This window comes from Oncorhynchus masou, chromosome 18 (genome assembly GCF_036934945.1).
Source record: "Oncorhynchus masou masou isolate Uvic2021 chromosome 18, UVic_Omas_1.1, whole genome shotgun sequence".
In the NCBI taxonomy this organism is placed as follows: Eukaryota; Metazoa; Chordata; class Actinopteri; order Salmoniformes; family Salmonidae; genus Oncorhynchus; species Oncorhynchus masou.
This window is the reverse complement of record NC_088229.1, coordinates 52,778,833-52,799,013: the sequence shown is the minus strand read 5'-3', so window position 1 is coordinate 52,799,013 and position 20,181 is coordinate 52,778,833. Positions and strand designations below refer to the sequence as shown.

The following is a 20,181-nucleotide window of genomic DNA, read 5'->3' as shown; positions in this document are numbered from 1 at the left end:
CTGTAAAGCCCAGGTCATTGTCTGTCTGACTGGAATGAGCTCAGTCAGCCAGCCGGCCAGACCTAAACTGCCCAGTCAGCTGGGGTGTGTGTGTGTCAGAGAGAGAGATGAACTGTGCATGTGTGTTTGCGTGTGTGTATGTGTGATAAATTGAGGTAAACCATGTGAGCATATGCTGGCTCATGAGTGTTTTTGTCACTGTCAATCCATTTCTGTGTGTTGCTATGATGAGGCCCGTTTAGGTGTGTGTTAATGCGTTTGAAGCCACACCAACTGCTCATCGCTCTGACTGCCTGGGGGAGATAGCATCTCCTTGTGGTAGAGCCACAAAACAACTGGTCTGCTTGGTCTCTGTTTACTAGTTTTCTAGGTGTCTCACTTGTCTTCCTCTCCTTTCTCTGCAGGACGAGGAGAATGGAAACGGCAATGGAAAAGGTGAGGGTTTTCCATGTGTCGTTATACAGTCCTTTGGTGTGCATTGTTTACAAGTTAAAAAATGTTTAACGAATATATGCCACGTTTGTGTGTCCCAGGTTGTCAAAGGGGTCGTCTGGAGCCCATGGACACCATCTTTGTAAAGAGTGTGAGGGAGAAAAGCCCCGCCCACCAAGCTGGCCTGTGTACAGGGGACAGACTGGTAAAGGTGAATGGGGAAAGTGTATTAGGGAAGACCTACTCTCAGGTGATCGCGTTGATCCAGAACAGGTGAGACACGCACGCACGCACACACAGGCACCTACACACATGTGATATGACACATTATATAATACTTGTTACATAACTTTACACAATGGCCCATTATTTTACTATCTCTCCTCTATCCCTCTTCCAGCGAGAATGTTCTGGAGCTCTGCATCATGCCAAAAGATGAGGATGTGTTGCAGTTGGTAAGTGTGAGTATGAGATTTCTGTTTCTTTCTCTCCTCTCCTCCTTCCCACACATCAAATTATTTATAATCATAGTCCAATAAAAATACACCTCACTATCACAAAGCAATTTGGTTTGGTGAGGAATAGTGAGTTAGTAGTAATGTATAGACAATTACAAACATTTCATATAATTCCAGTGCTGAACTATCCCTACTGGATATACAATAATTACACAATAAGACGTTTTCATTGTAACACAAATTGAATTGTAATATGTATAAAAAAAAATATTTAAAAAAATGCTTTCACAAACACCTGACAAGCTAGTTTGGAGTGGATTTTTAGTTCCGAATTACAGTTAAAATGTATTGGAAACAGGTTGTCAAATCACGTCACGTGCCACGGAACGCGTTAGACTATCAAACGGAATGTGTTCATTTTGTGTGAAATACTACTTCGCACCTGCTTTCTACTCTTTTCGATCCCTTGCCTCCCTCTCCAGCTCCTTTCTATCTCTTAATTTTTTCTATCTCTCATGCTCCCGCTCTCCTCTTCCCTCCCATACAGGCGTACTCTCAGGATGCCTACCTGAGAGGAAATGAGCCATACACGGGAGGGGCGCAGCATATCCCCGACCCTCCCCCACTCTGCTACCCCCGTGTCAAGCCCACTTCCACGGCCCCTCTGCCACCCAACCACCAAAGCCCCCTGGACAACTGGCACTGCCGCCCCAGCCCTGTTAACCAGGCATCCCCCTTGGACAACCGCTCTGCCGCGGTTAACGTAACTCAGACCTCCGGCAGGCCCAGGGGTCCGGGAGAAAACGAGGAGGATGGCGGAGGCCATTTTGGCTCCTCGGCAGGACAAGAGGGAGATTGGCTGCCATCTTTGGGGCAGAACCGCGGGCGCTCGTCGTCGGCCGTCAGCGCACTGGATTTCCACTTTGCCAACCACAACGCCGCCATCGCCTCTGCAACCCTGCCCCACATGCCCGCCCGGAAGGGAAGTTTACCAGCTACGCGTGCCCACAGCGACGCCATGTGCCACCAGGCGCTGTCGGACTGGTACTACAGCCAGGCAGAGGCGGCCGAGCGCATGTCCCCTCGACACCGGAGCATATCCCAGGATCGGTTAGCCGAGCTGGGGTTGGGCTTAGCGCTGGGGCCTGGTGGCGCTGGAGGTCCTGGGTCTAACTCTATGTCCTCCATGGCTCACAGAGACCATGGCGTTTCCCAAGAAACTCTGCTGCTCCACCACCAGGCAGCAGCCGCCTCCCACGATTCCTATTGGCTGGGAGGCTGGGGGGGAGTGTCCGGGCCAGGGAGCCGTTCGTGCTCAGAAAGCCTGCTGGCGGCGTACGCATCGTACGAACGCAACTACGGGCGCTCACAGGAGATGCTAGCCCAGGCGGCTGCGCTGGTGTCGCCGCACTGCGAGAGAGCCCCCGCCTGGCCGTCGCAGGGTGCAAAGGAGCAGGACAAGGACTTGGGAAACCACCACACGGTTACAGCCACAACTGCAGCAACACTGGGTAAGCTCCACATGCATAGAGATATTTAGATGGATAGATAGGCAGGAAGACAGACATCTCCCCATCTCCCTAAAGTGTACACTTACTCACTCCCCTTGTGGATTTAACATACGACATACACCACTCTAGCATGCCTTAAAATCCATGAGGGGGTTTAAGCAAGTGCACGCTTTTAGGAGGAGGGCAAGGAATTGTCATTTAGCCAGTACTTCTCCAGCTGAACTCTGCCTATATTATGTCTACCTTTTCCCCACAGCCACAGCCCCCTCCGTTGGTCGGCAGACCCAGCAGCAGCAGGTGGCTGAGCCCCAGACCCAGAGCAGGAGGTTGGAGGAAGAGGAGCTGGTGGGTTACAAGAGCTACAGCCCCTCCTTCTGCCGCAAGGCCAGCCACCTCCTCCAACAAGCCCACTCCTTCAGAGAACCCACCTACATCGGTCCCCACCTCAACTGGGCACCCAGTGCCAAAACCAGCCCCTCAGACTGCGAGGGAGGCTGGATAGGAGGGGGGGTGGTAGTTCCTCGTCCTTCCTCCACCCCGGCCGTCATCCCTTCTTCGTCGGAGGATGAGAGAGTGCTGGGGGAGGAGAGGGGGGAGTCGAGGGAGACGGTGTCTCCTCTCCCTCTGGGCCAGGAGGTGGTGCTGAGGCAGAAGCCCCCTATGGGGCGTCGGACCCCCGTGCAGGCCCTCCGTCACCCCCTCTACGCCCTCCCAGTGGATTCGGCCGAGCCCCCCGTCGGGCTGCTGCCCTCCCCAAACAACCCCACTGCAGAGACACCCTCGCCCGTCTCTGGGGGTACCCGAATGGGGGACAGTCTAAGGAGGCCCAACGGTAGCCTGCAACCCCACCACAGCACACCCGACTCCCTGGCCTCCATTCCCTTTATAGGTTAGTAGTTAGTACCCCACCCTACTCTCCAATTTCCGCCTTCCTCCCTTTCTTTATGAATAGTTGGGGGGAGGGAATTATACATTTATACCAGGGTTCAATTCCAATTTTCTTCAATGCTTTTCACTGAGACTTCAATGAGAACGCCAACTGTGATGTACACTGAGTATACCGAACATTAGGAACACCTTCCTAATATTGAGTTGCACTCCCCCCTTTTGCCCTCAAAACAGACTCAATTCGTCAGGGCATGGAAGAATGCTTCCCACAGTTGTGTCATGTTGGCTGGATGAAAATGTTGAGCGTGAAAAACCCAGCAGCGGTGCAGGTCTTGACACAAACCGGTGCGCCTGGCACCTACTACCATACCCTGTGCCCTACCCTCTGAATGGCACACATACACAATCCATGCCTCAGTTGTCTCAAGGCTTAAAAATGATTCTTTAACCTGTCTCCTCCCCTTCATTTACACTGATTGAAGTGGATTTAACAGGTGACTTCAATAAGGGACCATAGCTTTCACCTGAATTCACCTGGTCAGTCAATATCATGGAAAGAGCAAGTGTTCTTAATGTTTTGTACACTCAGTGTATACACATATACTGTACATAAGTTATATGTTATATGTGTATAACTGAGTAAATGTATTTGTAACTTGAAACTTTTAGTGCAGTGTATGTGTGTACGTCTTCTGTGTCCAGAGAAATATAGATTTTCACACACGTATTACCTTCAGTGTGCTTGTGTAGTAACACCTATATGTCCCTGGGGTGTGTGTCTGTAACATGACTGTCTATCCAGTGGTGTAACTCACTAGTACATTTTGACTCTCCCGTAGAAATATGCTATTTTACATAGGAAATAATACTTATTTCTATTATGACCGTCTTCCTCGATGACTCCTAACCTCTGACCTCTAACCCCTGACCCCTCACAGATGACCCCATCAGCCCTAGCGCTGACCTACGTGCCCGCCACGTGCCCGCCTGCTCCGTGGTGTCCTCCTCCAGTGCCCCGTGCCCTCTTGTGTCCTCTTTGTCCTGTGCCCTCACCTCTAGTTCCACTACTGTCTCCCCTGTCACCCTCTCCTCCTCTACCTCCCCCCTCGTCAAACTCCGCTCCCAGGACAGCAGTGAGTGTCCCCAATTCACCTCTCCTCACCATACCGCCATCACTTCCTTTAGAACGATTTCCCACGTTTTGGCATGTAGACCTGTTTTCACTTCTACACCGACTGTTGTCAATATCCCCAGTCAGTCGATACAGGGTAAGTGCAAAAACAGGTACACATGTCAAAACAAGGAAGATTGTACTTAAACCTCAAACCCCCTTCAACTGCCCCCCCATCCACCTCTATCTCCAGGCTCAATGTGTTCTGTGTTTGCTTCTCTCTGACATGTCTAGAATGCCTTCCATTTTGAGCTATCTCACGTCACTGTATTCTTTTTGCATGTCTTTAATTCCCTCCCTACTGATTCATCTCTCTCTCACCATTGTCCCTCTCTTTTCTTTCTTTCTGAGAAGGCAGTATCAAAAGCCGCCGTTCCTCCTACCTGCTGGCCATTACCACGGAGCGCTCCAAGTCATGTGACGAGGGCCTCAACACCTTCCGTGAGGAAGGCCGTGTCTTCTCGTAAGTTTGGCCCCTTGTTGAAGACTATGGACAAAAAAGGTCAGGAGATATGAATATAACTTGTTTTTCTGTACGGTCAATCATGCAACATTCTCAAATATCTTTCCACAGGAGACTACCAAAAAGGGTCAAGAGCTTTTTCACTGATGGGGTGAGTATTATCTCTTCGCTGTTTCATCTTTTATTTTATCATTATATTTTATTTTGTCTGCGTCAGCTTTGGACCAATCACACGAGAACTGTACTTGATTTTGTTATCTGATTGGCTCTGAGCTGTGGTTGTGTGGTATGATTGGCTGTGTATTCCAGTCTCTGGAGAGTCTACGTGCTGCAGAGGAGGCGCGGTCGAAACGTCACTCCACCTCCGAGCTGGGGACCATCACCTTCAGTGACGTACGCAAGGACGGCTGGCTTCACTACAAACAGATCCTCACGGAGAAGGGAAAAGTAATACACGCCCACTTTTGTTTTGCTATCCTTGTGGGGACCAAACAATTGATTCCCATTCAATGAATTCAATTAAAAGTCCCATGATGGCAGCGACAGCCCATTACTCACTTATTAAACATAATTTATTCACATGACTTTACCGTAATAAAATATTTCAGTTGTGAATATTACATTTGTTTTATTTGATTACTTTATTATTTCATTTCCAAGTCATCATCTCATCTCTATAGAGCTGCTGCCTATGTGGTCTGACAAAATCACTATTTTAGTAATTCTTCAAAGTAAATAAGGCTAAATACCAACTATCAACCACTTAGATCATGTATTTTCAGGTAGAGATACTGTACCTAGCGAAGCAGCTGCTCTCTATTCCTCCAGATCACGGATTCTTCTGTCTCTTCTCTCTCTCCGTGTCTGCCCCACACTAACCTAATGGAGCAGGCGTAAAAGAATCACACACAGACCGGACAAATAGGCGCGCAATGGTTTATGGTCATTGTACTTAAATACCACGTTTTCTGCGCTAAACTATGTAGAATATTGAGCTCACAGAAAAACATGAAAGAAATATCATCTCTCCCTCTCTCTCTCTCTCTCTCTCTCTCTCTCTCTCACTCCACCAACCACAGAAGGTGGGCGGCGGCATGCGTCCGTGGAAGCACGTCTTCTCCGTGCTGCGCTCCCACTGCCTTTTGCTCTACAAAGACAAGCGGGAGGCAGTCCTCCACGGGGCGGGGGTGGGACCTGGCCACGGGGAGGACGAGCACCCTCCAATCAGCATCCGTGGCTGCCTGATTGACATTGCCTATAGCGAAACCAAGCGTAAGCACACTCTGAGGCTGACCACTCAGGACTTCTGTGAGTACCTGTTGCAGGCGGAGGACAGAGATGACATGCTGGGCTGGATCCGGGTCATCAGAGAGAACAGCAAGACAGACAACGAGGTAGGTGGAAACAAAGATTATATTAAACTGAGGAAGAGTGCATAATTTAACTGACTTGTCTAGTTAAATAAAGGTAAAAAAAAATGTTTTAAAAGAGTGCATCATAGAGATACAGTATAATACTTATACTTTGTTCTGTTAAATTCTGTGGAGGGCCCACTCTCCAGTCTTTCCCCAAGTTTAGGGCCCCCAAAGCAACATTCAGGTCATCTGGCATCAAATTGACAATTGAAACCAATAAAAACAAAATTCTCTTAGATGAGGGGGGGGACAGAACTAGTCAGGATAGCTTTAAAAAAAATTTTTAAACATAACATGTAATCAACATAATATACAAAACTGTCTTTTGCTTGTGTTTCAGGAGCTGGGTTTTTCCAGACAAGCGCTCATCAGCAAGAAGCTCAATGACTACAGGAAACAAACGTAAGCTACGCACCCCTAACCACGCTCACTTAAATCACTAAATCCATGTAAACTACTTTTCCCAAATATCAATGCACTCTTACAACCTTTATTTTTCACTTTTGGTTCTTGGCACAAACGCTAGAGTAAATCTTGCCGTCATTACATTTGTCGTTATGTTTATGGGCCTTTTGTTGTCTTCTAAATGCCCATACTATCAGGTATCAAGGTAAGACCCAAGTGCAGAAGTAAACTGTTTAGTGTAACAACAGGGGCAGGCAAATGACAGGTCAAGGCAGGCAGGGGTCAATAATCCAGAGTAGGAGCAAAGGTGCAGGTAGGCTCAGGGTCAGTGGCAGGCAGAATGGCCAGGCGGGCGGGTACATGGTCAGGACAGGCAAGGGTCAAAAATCAGGAGGATCAGAAAAAGAGAGGCTGGGAATAGACAGGAACTGACAGGACAAACGCTGGTAAACAAGGCAAACTGGCACAGATAGATAGAAAACACAGATATAAATACCCAGAGGATAAGTGGGGAAGATGGGCGACTCCTGGAGGGGGTGGAGACAAGCACAAGGACCGGTGAAACAGATCAGGGCGTGACACATACAATATTCCAGCCCTCTCTTTGTCTCTATCCAGTACAACAGGCAATAAGCCAGACACCTCTCCCAGGGCCCATCGCATGATGCCCCCTTCCTCCTGGCCAAGACAGACAACGCTTTCATGAACCGCTCCTCCAGCAAGGGTGAGTGACACACATGCCACAGTCCCATGGCACAAGCATGGCATAAAGGTTCATTAGGCACCAAACGGAAGACAACAGACTGAAACCTGGAAGGACGACCTGGACTTGTCCAATAAGAAACACTGTTTTTAATTTTCTGCTCTAAAATGTTGGCTTAGTGCATGATTTTAGGACAGTACCAAGCCATTGCATTTTTTCGGGAGTTTGCTGTACTTAAGGGCTGCTTTGTAAATTGTCTGTGTTCTCTTTCTGTTTATCTGTCTGTCTGTTTTAGATGAGAGCAAGGGTCCATGGGGTATCATCATGAAGAAAGCAAAGAAGACAGGCCCCAAGGTGTTTGGAGTGCGACTTGAGGACTGTCAACCTGCTGTTAACAACAAGGTTTGTCGGTTGTCGATCTACTCTGTTCCTCGATCACCATTTACATATTCCCTACCGCTCTTCCCTCTTCTCAATGTGTTCTCAGTGTCTCACATTATCGGGGAATGGGGTGTGTTACCCCATGACATGCAAACATCTCAAGACCAACTGAAAAGTGCAATAATGCATTATCCATTCAGCCATTATCCATTGCTACTTTTGTCATATGGCAATGTGTTGCTATCCCTTTCTCGCTCTCTGTCTCTCATTTGTCTATGAAATAGAATGTATTCATTACTAACATCCTTCTCTCTGACACTCCTGTCTCCATCTCTCCCCTCGATCTAATCCTCCTCTACCCCTCTAATCTTTCTCTTTCTTTCTTTCTCTCGCTCTCTCTCTTTCCCCCTCCATCTACTCTCTCTTTCTCCCCCATCCCCCAGTTTGTACCTCTGATTGTGGAGCTGTGCTGTGGGCTGGTGGAGAGCATGGGTCTGGAGTACACTGGCGTCTACAGGGTGCCGGGCAACAATGCCATGGTGTCCAATCTGCAGGAGCAGCTCAACAGGGGCCTGGAGATCAACATTACTGAGGAGGTGTGTGTGTGTGTGTGTGTGTGTTACAACATACTAGAAAGAGAGACTGAGGGAGTAAGGAGGTGGATGATAGGTGTGTTTGTGATACCGAGAAAGGCTGACAGAGTAAGAGAGAAAAAGAGAGGGGGAGAGAGTGAGAAATTCAGTCAAAATTAGATATAATATGTGACATGAGGACATTAAATAGCTAAGGAAACTTTGAATATTCATATTTTTCCAGCCACATTTCCAGACCAATTTGGCTTTTTACACTATTTTCTAAAATTAACTTTGGTAGTTCTATCATCAAAGTCTAACCTTATTTAGACATGGCATTGTCAATCATGAATAAAACAAATTAAGAAGTACTTTTATATTAATATATAATTCCATTTAGAGGGAGCCAAAGGGGGGTTTGCACAGCAGTGTTTCCCGAGTTTTGTACTTTTCCGTCTAAAATCATTTCTTCTTCGGTGAAGGAAGTCTCCAGGATACTCTGTTGGCTTCAAACTCCAGTGTTTGGGACAGATTTCTGTTCGGCTTCAGCCTGGTTTGGCTCCTAGACTCGAATGGACAGTCGTGGGCAGTATGTGTTTGGTTACACTGTCGCCAGCTGCGTATGTTATGTCCCTGAAAGGGGGGATATAAAAATGACTTACAAGGACAACAAAGCTTGCTTCAGTCACATTTGTAATGAAAGATAAGCTTGCTGTGTGCTCCCTCTATAGGAATTACTAGACATCAACAATCAAACTGTGCAGACATGAAAAGAGCACGGAGATTGTATAATCACACTCAGATGAATGATGAGCATACTGCTTGCTAGTACACTTTATGGTGCTGTTTGAATATACTGTATTTCTTTTTAAGGTGCATTTGATTCTATCACTGAGGCTTGTTCATGGCTGTGGCTGTGTCTGCAGTGACAGCACGTGATTTCTGGCCCAAGGCCTGGGTGGCCATCCACTGAGCGGGCATTATGTCAGACACCTGGGTCACCCAGTGAGGGCTGGGAATCAGCTGAGCCAATTGGTTGCTGAAGTAGTAAGCAGCAAAATTGGTCTGGGCAAGGGCTGTGGCGGTCATAAAATCAGCCGGTGACTGTCAAGCAAATAACTGCCGGTCTGTAAGTAATTGACCATTAATTAACGTAAACATTTAGCATCTCCTGGCTTCCATAGCCTACATGCCAACCTTTGAAACATCTACTTTTAAAAAGTCTAGTAAATCCATTGAATATAGCCTGCACTATTACAATAAATCCATGATTTATTTTAGACAGTTCTAAAGAAACATGATATGAAGAAAATGTTGTCTATTTCAGAAGAACAGGATAGCATACTCTGAGTTGTCCTTATGTTAGGCCCAGATCTGGCTATGCCATATGGCTGATCAATAATTGCTTTGTTTATTTTGTACAGGCGTACACACTTCATCAGTCTCTCATTCACAATTTGACAATCCATGCCTTTTGCGACCTGTGGCCGTTGTGCCCTTAGGCTGAATATTATATTTATAATTCCCTTCTCCCGGCTGCGTGCTCTGAATCACCTCTCACCCACAAGGCATCTCAGCTACAAAGTAGGCTACAAGTGAAGACAGACACATTGTGGAAACAACTCCGTGTGTCTTTCTTATCGAATTTCGAGGCGCATACTGAAGATGTTAGAAGAACTGTCCAAATTTATTTTCGTTAGCCAACAAGATGAGTAGGCCTAACAAACAGCAAAAGAACTAGCATATGTCAATCTACTATCCCCCATTGTACAACATTTGAGCTATTATATTGGTCAACCTGTCCTACTGTGCGAGAAAGAAATATTCCAATCACAGTCTGGGACAGTTGTGGGATGCAATAGATCTCAAATTAATACTACCACTCGCATCAAAAACATTTTAAAAGCAATGATCAGAAAGTTTAGCTTAAAATGTTGATAAGCTATTAGGCTATTTCTTCACATATAAGCGCAGCAATGCTCACACTGCAATAGGGTATAAAGCACAGCAATGTGCACTCGGCAATAGGCTATAAGCACGAATGTTCAAAAATGTTCAAAAGTGCAATTAATTAGTGGGAAAACACCATTCTCAAAAGTGACCACAAACGCGATTATGCATTTTTTGTATTTTTTTTATTTTAATTTTACCCCTTTTTCTCCCCAATTTCGTGGTATCCAAAATGTTTAGTAGCTACTATTTTGTCTCATCGCTACAACTACCGTACGGGCTCGGGAGTGACGAAGGTTGAAAGTCATGCGTCCTCCGACGATACACAACCCAACCAAGCCACACTGCTTCAGCGCGCATCCAACCCGGAAGCCAGCCGCACCAATGTGTCGCACCAATGGGTTTAGCCTCACTAAACATCTCAATTATGTCTGCCTCTGTGATGTTTTGGTGGAGGTCACCAACATACAAGGACTTAATTTTGAAGATCTAATTTACACGTGTTGAGACGAGATCAAGAGCACAGAATGACAGGTTGATTGACAGGGAAAGAAAAAAAGAAAGACAGGAAAACTATAAGACTTGTTCTTCTCGCGTCCACAGAGGTGGCAGGACCTGAATGTGATCAGCAGTCTCCTCAAGTCCTTCTTTAGGAAACTCCCAGAACCCCTGTTCACTGATGGTGAGTCCAAACTTAATGCGTGTGTGCATGTGTGACTGTATGACTGCTTTGATGACTGTTTGTTCTCTCTGTGTGTGTGTGTGTGTGCTAGTGTGTGTTTTACCCCTACTCACTACACCTTCTGTCTGCAGACAAGTATAATGACTTTATTGATGCCAACCGGCTAGAGGACTCAGGGAACAGGCTGAAGAGCATGAAGAAACTGGTATGTGGCTGAAAAGTATATACTAAAGTATATACTTTAATTTGGGCTTACATTATTTGACCCCTCTCTCTCGTTCTGTCTCCATTATCTGTCTCTCCGTCCCTCTATTCCTCTCTCTCTTTCTCCCTGCATCCATCTCTCTATTCCCCCTCCTTTTGAATATTCTTCACCCCCCCTTCTTTCTCTCTCTCTCTCTAAGATCCATGATCTTCCAGACCACTATCACCACACTCTAAAGTTCCTGGTCTGTCATCTGAAGACAGTGGCGGATCACGCCGACAAGAACAAGGTAAGAACTGGTCTCTGGTCTGCTCTTTCAATATGGTAATTTCTTCATATCTACATTAGTTGACTTTACAATTATAACACTGCATATCTCCCTTACCCCTCTTGTCATCTGTATATTTTTTGTTTTCTCGCTCACTCTATTTATATCCTTACTACTGCACCTGTCTGCATCTCTTCCCTCTTCCTCAACATGTTACTTTTTCTCTCTTCGTCCTTCAATCATTCTGCCCCCCTCATTATTCCCTCTCTCTAGATGGAGCCCAGGAACCTGGCTCTAGTGTTTGGTCCCACTCTGGTGCGTACCTCAGAGGACAACATGACCGACATGGTCACCCACATGCCCGACCGCTACAAGATCATCGAGACGCTCATCCTGCATGTAAGAACTGCAGTCGTTCACCATCTGATTACTCAGTGGTCAGCTAGTGATCATCAGACCCAGGCATCATTCCAAGGGTCTCCTATCAGTGATTTTGTACATACTTGTATCCAGAGCGACTTACCGGAGCAATTAGGGTTAAGTGCCTTGCTCAAGTTCACATCGACTGATTTTTCACCTCGTCGACTCGAGGATTCTAACCATCAACCTTTCGATTACTGGCCCAACGCTCTTGACCGCGAGGCTACCTGCCGCCCAGGCTTATACATTACGAAGGAACTGAATAGATTTCTGTTAGAAATGACCACGGAAAAGTAACTTGGCTAATTTGGGGGATAGTTCCATCACCTACACATTTAATCTAAATATAACCCTTGCCCACAATGGTGGGCTAGTTGGCACTGCCTTTACAGGGCACAGGAGGAGAATCTCCATTCATGCCCATCTGAACCAAGGTACTCAGGGTGTGGTTTTGGGCACCTATAGGGTGGGGTTGACCATGGCAGACAGACCTCCCACTCTGTCCCTGGCTACCCAGGGAATATAGTAGTACCATAGCTATAGAGTTGCGTTAGGAGGACCAACCATTATAAATAGCCTGTATCCCACATTATGCCGACGAAGGGAACATCGACAGATTTTTCACTTACTCCGCTTGGGGTTTTGAACCAGCAACTTTTCAGTTACTGGCCCAACGCTCTTAACCACTAGGCTACCTGGCGCCCTATTGTGTTACATTGTAATGACACTCCTTTATCTTTCTCTATTTTTCAGCACGACTGGTTCTTCAGTGATGGAGAGGTGGATAAGGATGAAAAGGTATGTGAATGGGCAAGAAATTCCATAACGACAACCTAAAGAAAAAGTATTTATTAATAATGTGGTCTTCTTTATCGGCCTTACTGTATCCGTCCGTCTGTTTACGGTTTATAATAATAATAATAATAATATATTTATTATTTATTTATTTTATATAGAGCTTTTCATTGTACAGGTAATCTCAAAGACGCGTAATAACAAAAGTACATGTAGGTCTTGGCCCGGACAATGGTCTTCAACAGCGGCTGGCTTGTCCAGGTCTCATCCAACTATGTGCACCCCACCAACTCCGGTGTGCTGCACATAGGAAAAAGCCTACAGCAGTATCCACTTCACTATCCACTCTCAGCACTTTCCTCCACCACGCTTTTCTTAGCTCCTCGGATGCCCTGAAACAGGCTTGAGTGGGGGGAATCAGTGGTCACATCCAGGGGGTTGGGGGGGCAAGATAGTATGACAGGTCTGGATCATCAAGCCTGCCCTTACCATCCCCAGCTTCTCTGCAGACTCTGTGGGATAATACTCATGAAACAACATGTAACACCCACTCTGGTAAAGCCGGCATCTGATAGATTTTGCTAGGGCGCTCGAGACTCATTACACTTCAGTTATTGGGATAATCCAACCTTGGAGTGAGAGATCAACTCAAAATTACAAAAAGCCTCTGTGTCCAAGCCTGTCCCACCTCCAGTTTAAAATGAAAACAAAAGCTAGCTAACTAGACTATGGGTTATCTTGACCAAACTAGCTGACTTGCCGGTCTTATGACACCGTTGAATCGATATTAAGTGATAATGCCCTAGAAGCCGGTGTTTGGAGGATATATTGGCTTAGGTGTTGTTAGAGGTATGTTAGGCCAGAGACAGTCAGTCTCCAAGAAGGAGAGTGATGGAGTGCTGCATCAGATGGTCTGGTCTCCACAATCACCTGACCTCAACCCAATTGAGATGGTTTGGGATGAGTAGGACAGCAGAGTGAAGGAAAAGCAGCCAACAAGTGCTCAGCATATGTGGGAACTCCTTCAAGACGGTCGGAAAAGCATTCCAGGTTAAGCTGGTTGAGAGAATGCCTAGAAGAATCTCAAATATAAAATATATTTTGATTTGTTTAACACTTTTTTGGTTACTACATGATTCCATATGTGTTATTACATAGTTTATGTCTTCATTATTATTCTACAATGTAGAAAATAGTAAAAATAGAGGAAAACCTTTGAATGAGTAGGTGTGTCCAAACGTTTGATTGGTACTGTATGTAAAAACAAAAAGTGCTGTCAAAAACACATTGACAACTCTCTATCTAGTCAACAAACAAAAAAGTACAACTCTTTATCTCCGGTCCATGGCAACCACGGAACTATATCTGTCTGTGTTGTTGTGTCTGTCCATATATCCATCTGTCTATCTGTTAAATCAGTCTTTACGGCTGTCGTTATGTCTGAGGTCATGTCTTTCTTCCTGTCTTTTTCACTTGAATGTCTGTGTTGCTGTGTGTCTGCAGGCACCTGTGGATATTAAGAGGGATATGCAACCGGTCCCCAACATCGATCACCTGCTCTCCAACATCGGGAGAACAGGGCTGCCTGGAAGTGAGGCTTCAGGTGAGGGGACATGAAATCATATAAATAGAATTAGAACAAACAGAAGTTGATGCTAGATAGTGAAAAATGCAGAAAAAGCCTTTTTGCTAAACTAATGTCCAGAAGTAATCAAGGCACTCTCATTTAGTGAAATGTTTTTGTCACTCTGATTGTGTCACCTTGGCCTTTGTAGCTGCAACTTGTCCGTGCATTTTTTATACTTTTTTTAATTGTTACTCTTGCTATGCATAAGCCGTAAAAACTTCTGGACAGTTTTTGCACAAAGGCTTCTCAGCATTGCTCACTGTCCCGCATAAACTTTCTGTTTGTTCTATAATATTTCATCCCATGATTAAAGAACACTTCATTGGAAAAAACTATAACCAAAGAAGAGCTCCTCTCCTGTGTGTCTATAGAAATATAATTATTTAATTCTGTAAGTCTGTTTTTCTGCATTTTTATGTTCTAAATGCTTTACATTGTATGGAGGAGGATTGCAGAACTCACCTCAGCTCATCTACCACTAATGCGGAGCACCTAACACTGGGTTGGGGACTTAATTTGAGCATGATCTTTTATACAGTTCCCTTACTGTAACATTCCCTAAAACAACAATTAACTCGTTTCACCCCATGCATTTCAATGAAGATGTTGTCTCTGAAATTCAGTGGACTTTGCTCTTTTCTCTTGGCATTTGCAGTCTGTGGCTGTGCTTTACTATCCTACTATGTTTGGCTTGGTTTCAGCCTGTGTAGGCCTACTGTATACTTACTGTGTTTCCCACTTTCTCTCTCTTTCTGGACCTTTCTGCCCCCATATCCTCCTAGCTGAGCCTGTGGATCAACCTCTTCGGTAGGAGCAGGACTCTACCTCCAACGTAGTGTGTGTGTGCGTACCTCGTATGTGAGAGAGTGTATGTGTCTGTGACATTCTGTTCGTGTAACCTTGGTTTGAAAGCCTATCCACATATCTATATCTCAATTTCTCTCTCTGGGAGTGATGTCATGAATATTGTGCTGGGATATCTAATGTGCTGTGACTGCCCAAGACCGCCATGCTACTTCACTTACGTGACCCTAACCTTCATCTTATTCAGATTCCACCACCAGCGACTCACCTAAGGATAAGGTAAGCAATGCATTACTCTGAACATAATTTGATATACAGTGCATTCACAATATTTTTTCCACATTTTGTTAGGTTATAGCCTTATTCTAAAATTGATTAAATATTTTTTTTTCACTTATCAATCTACACTCAATACCCCATAATGACAAAGCGAAAACAAGTTTTTAGAAATCTTAGCAAATTTATATAAAAACAATACAAACGGATACCTTAAGTAGTCAGACCCTTTGCTATGAAACTCGAAATTCAATCAAATGTATTTATAAACCTCTTTTTACATCAGCCGATATCACAAAATGCTATACAGAAATTGAGCTCAGGTGCATCCTGTTTCCATTGATCATCCTTGATGTTTCTACAACTTAATTGGAGTCCACCTGTGGTACATTCAGTTGATTGGACATGATTTTGGAAAGGCACACACCTGTCTATATAAGGTCCCACAGTTGACAGTGCATGTCAGAGCAAAACCCAAGCCACGAGGTCGAAGGAATTGCCTGTAGAGCTCCGAGACAGGATTGTGTTGAGGCACAGATCTGGGGAAGGATACCAAAACATTTCTGTAGCATTGAAGGTCCCCAAGAACACAGTGGTCTCCATTATTCTTAAATGGAAGAAGTTTGGAACCACCAAGACTCTTCCTAGAGCTGGCCGCCCAGCCAAACTTAGCAATCGGGGGACAAGGGCAGGTGACCAAGAACCTGATGGTCATTCTGACAGAGCTCCAGAGTTCCTCTGTGGAGATGGGAAAACCTTCCAGAAGGACAACCATCTCTGCAACACTCCACCAATCAGGCCTTTATGGTAGAGTGGCCAGATGGAAGCCACTCCTCAGTAAAAGGCATGAGAGCCAGCTTGGAGTTTCCCAAAAGGCACCTAAAGGACTTTCAGACCATGAGAAACAAGATTCTCGGGTATGATGAAACCAAGATTGAAGTCTTTGGTCTGAATGCAAAGCGTCAGGTCTGGAGGAAACCTGGCACCATCCCTACGGTGAAGCATGGTGGTGGCAGCATCATGCTGTGGGGATGTTTTCGAGCGGCAGAGACTGGGAGACTAGTCGGGATCATGGGAAAGATGAAAGGAGCAAAGTACAGAGAGATCCTTGATGAAAACCTGCTCCAGAGCACTTAGGACCTCAGACTGTGGCGAAGGTTCACCTTCCAACAGGACAACGACACTAAGCACACAGCCAAGACAATGCAGGAGTAGCTTCAGGAATGTCCCTGAGTGGCCCAGCCAGAGCCCAGACTTGAAACATCTCTAGAGACATGAAAATAGCCATGCAGCAACGCACCCCATCCAACCTGACAGAGCTTGAGAAGATCTGCAGAGAAGAAGGGGAGAAACTCCCCAAATTCAGGTGTGCCAAGCTTGTAGTGTCATACCCAAGAATATTTGAGGCTGTACTCATTGCCAAAGGTGCTTCAACAAAGTACTGAGTAAAGGGTCTTAATACTTATGTAAATGTGACATTTCAGTTTTTTGCAAAAAAAATCTAAAAAACAGTTTTTGATTTGTCATTATGGGGTATTGTGTGTAGATTGAGGGGGAACAAAAACAATGTAATCAATTTTAGAATAAGGCTGTAACATAACAAAATATGTAAAAAGTCAAGGGATCTGAATACTTTCCGAATGCACTGTAATTGTCATCCAGACCTGGGTTAAATGCGTTTTAGGCCGGGTTTGCACTTTTGGGACTATTTCACTGGTTCCATTGTACAGAGCATAAGCCATAGTAACCACTGAACCTCTGACTGATCCTGGATCTGTGTTTTAGTGCACATGGAGTTCCAAGAAGGACCTGAGTGCCAGGGACTTCCTCCCGTTGTCAATCATCTCCGCAGTCACCCGGAAACGCAAGATACGCCCCATCTCCCGCCCCCTGAGCAGCAGCACCGACGAAGACTCCGAACATGAGCCAATCAAAGCCAGCAACTACGGGGTAGGGGGAGGAGCCAAGGAAGATGAGGAGGAAGGGGTTGGAAAAGGATGCGCCCCTAATGGAACTGAGGAAGTGGAGGAAAAGGGAGAAGAGGAGTGTAGGAAGAGGATAGAGGCAAAACAGCAGTCTGACAGAGGAAGAGAGAAGGAAGGAGAAGGGGAGAAAGAAGGGAGTGCATGGGCAAAAGATAAAGGGGTGGCATCCCCCAAACCTCATCCTAACAGCTTCCTCTACACACACTACCAACCCACCACCACCAGCCCTAGCCCCCCAGTAGAGCCCTCAGTCTCCCCACATTCGAAGCTCCCCGGCCTCGCCCGAGGACGCTCCGCTGTCCCCTCCTGGCTCTCCCCCTCCAGACAGCCCGGCTCTATCCAACCTTATAACACCCAGAAAACACAACAGCCCCAGTTAGAACAGCAGCCACTGCCAGTGCAATATAGGAAGACAAGGGGAGGAAGGGCAAGGCCCCAGTCAATGAATTTGGATATGGTGATGGGTAAGGGGGAGGGCGAGAGGGTGAAGGTGGTAAGAGCCACAACAGAAGTGCAATGTCACCGCAGCAGTTCAGTTGGTGTTCCTCAAGGGTGTGTTGTCGCATCCCTCAAAGTTCAAAGGAGTTCACGCCTAGCCTCTGCTCTAGCCCCATCTCCAGTCTCTTTCTCTCCCCCTCTCCCTTCCTCCTCCTTTTCCCCTTCATGGACAGATCAGGGCTCCCTTGGTTCTACTGTTGTCAAGCGGAGGTCGGCCCTGGAGCCTCGAGACAAGCGGAAAGCCTGGCGCCGCCACACTGTTGTGGTCTAACTTCGCTAAGGAAACTTCATAGTGTTCAGTTAGTGATTCATTGTAGATGCCCACTCGAAAGTACTGCCCTTTACACACATATTACACAAACACTCTCCATTGCGAGTATCGACAGGTTCAAAGCGTAATGCCATACATAAGCAGTCTCAAGGGTCATAGTCTAAGGCCGGGATTTAATCCGATTGCGGGTTATAGGCATTGAAGCTTTTAAAGGCAGTTTCCAGGGCCTCCCGAGTGGCGTAGTGGTCTAAGGCCCTGCATCGCAGTGCTAGTTGTGCCACTAGAGATCCTGGTTTGAGTACAGGCTCTGTTGCAGCCGGACGCGACTGGGAGAGCAATGGGGCAGCGCACAAATGGCCCTGCTTCGTCCGGGTTAGGGGAGGATGTGGCCGGCAGGGATGTTTTTGTCCCATCGTGCTCTAGCGATTCCTGTGGTGGGACGGGTGCAGTGTACGCTGACACGGTTGCCAGGTGTACAGTGTTTCCTCCGACACATTGGTGCGGCTGGCTTCCGGGTAAACTGTGCATTGTGTCAAGAAGCAGTGCGGCTTGGCTGGGTTTTGTTTCGGAGGACGCATGGCTCTCGACCTTCACTTCTCCCGAGTCCATATGGGAGTTGCAGCGATGGGACAAGACTGTAACTACCAATTGGATTCCACAAAAATTAGGGAGAAAAAAGGGGTTAAAAAATTATAATAAACTGACATATGCAGCGTTTACCATGAATGGGATCTCCGGGAACATCGCCTTTAAAAGCCGCAATGCCAATACCCTGAAATGGTTTTGAATTCCAGCATAAGCCTACGCTGTCGACTTTAAACCCTAACAGCACCCACTTTTTCATACTATTATGCTGTCCCAGCTGTACAAGTTTGGTTCTCTTTATGGTTTGGGATGGCACAATAGTGGCAAATGTTATTTAAGGACCAGCTTAGGCAATGTGTTAGCATCTAGTTAACTTGTTAGCATCTTCTCCATAGACTAGTACTGCCCTCCCTGCCCTTTACTAAGCTCTTCCAAAGCCCCACTGTGGATCAACAGGGAACTACATGGATCCCTCAGGGCAAAATACATGCATTGGACTAAGTTTTACTCCTCTGGAACTCTAAACCCATGTGGGCCACTGTGCCAAAGCTTCCTTGGACAATTGAATATGATAACGCATGTTCCAAATATGGGGGATCTTACATATGCAAAGCCTACGTGTTTTAACACAAGCCTATTGTATCTGCCTGTGCATGTGGAGGAGACCTCTCTTCAGTCCTCCATTGCAGGAAAAAGGTGTCTATGGCAGCTAATTTAAGTCATGCCAAACTCATTTTGACAATTGGGGCCATTCAATCATATCGATACTGGGAAGCCAAGAAAGGCAGGAAAAAAAGAGTTGAGAAGCACTTACACAGATTCTCACACATGCCAAGAGATGCTCCGGTTGTTATCAGTATTACAGAGACAGCATTTTCATTATGAGCAGTTGATGAAGTGGTGGTTTGGAGATACCTCGGTCATCCTCCGAAAAATTTCTCCCATGATCTAAAGAACCCTGGAGTCTTAACTGTTTTAAGGTTTTCATTTTGCATTTTAGATATTTTTCCTGTTTCTTCTTTCATGTACTGATCATTATGAACCATAGTTATAAACTGGGTCTGAAAACCAACGTGGAGATGAAGATTAACCAAACTGCACTGCCAACCAATGTCCTCCTAGCTACCCACTCCATGGTCTCTTCCATAGCTATACGACTCAATCTGTCCCTGTCTGTCTGTGTGTGCCCATGTGCATGTACTGTATGTCCGTGGGTGATTGTGCGTGGACCAATTTTGTAACAGTTGTACAAAGCTTGTTAAGTTAACCTGTGTATATATTATACATAATATATTAAATTATTTGTTTTGAAATTTGCAGGTGACTTTATTCATTCTTTGGTCAAAGACTGGCATCTTCCATTAGATATAAAGAACCCCCCCAATGTCATGTCATTCTTAGTCGACACCTGCAGTT

General features: G+C 45.9%; 1 protein-coding gene across 1 annotated transcript in view; it reads left to right on the top strand.

The window, feature by feature from the left end:
- The window catches only part of LOC135504794 (rho GTPase-activating protein 23-like), a 67,792-nt gene extending 47,710 nt beyond the window's left edge, over positions 1 to 20,082 (top strand). The window contains 23 exon segments of the mRNA XM_064923658.1: positions 405 to 435; positions 534 to 705; positions 833 to 893; positions 1,438 to 2,401; positions 2,658 to 3,290; positions 4,228 to 4,422; positions 4,815 to 4,923; positions 5,035 to 5,074; positions 5,233 to 5,370; positions 6,003 to 6,317; positions 6,679 to 6,740; positions 7,362 to 7,414; positions 7,417 to 7,467; positions 7,742 to 7,848; positions 8,271 to 8,423; positions 10,953 to 11,031; positions 11,163 to 11,236; positions 11,436 to 11,525; positions 11,778 to 11,903; positions 12,678 to 12,722; positions 14,223 to 14,322; positions 15,398 to 15,429; positions 17,212 to 20,082. Coding sequence (XP_064779730.1) covers positions 405 to 435; positions 534 to 705; positions 833 to 893; positions 1,438 to 2,401; positions 2,658 to 3,290; positions 4,228 to 4,422; positions 4,815 to 4,923; positions 5,035 to 5,074; positions 5,233 to 5,370; positions 6,003 to 6,317; positions 6,679 to 6,740; positions 7,362 to 7,414; positions 7,417 to 7,467; positions 7,742 to 7,848; positions 8,271 to 8,423; positions 10,953 to 11,031; positions 11,163 to 11,236; positions 11,436 to 11,525; positions 11,778 to 11,903; positions 12,678 to 12,722; positions 14,223 to 14,322; positions 15,398 to 15,429; positions 17,212 to 18,180 — 4,599 coding nt within the window. The 3' untranslated portion in view covers positions 18,181 to 20,082.
- Positions 20,083 to 20,181: the final 99 nt, after the last annotated feature.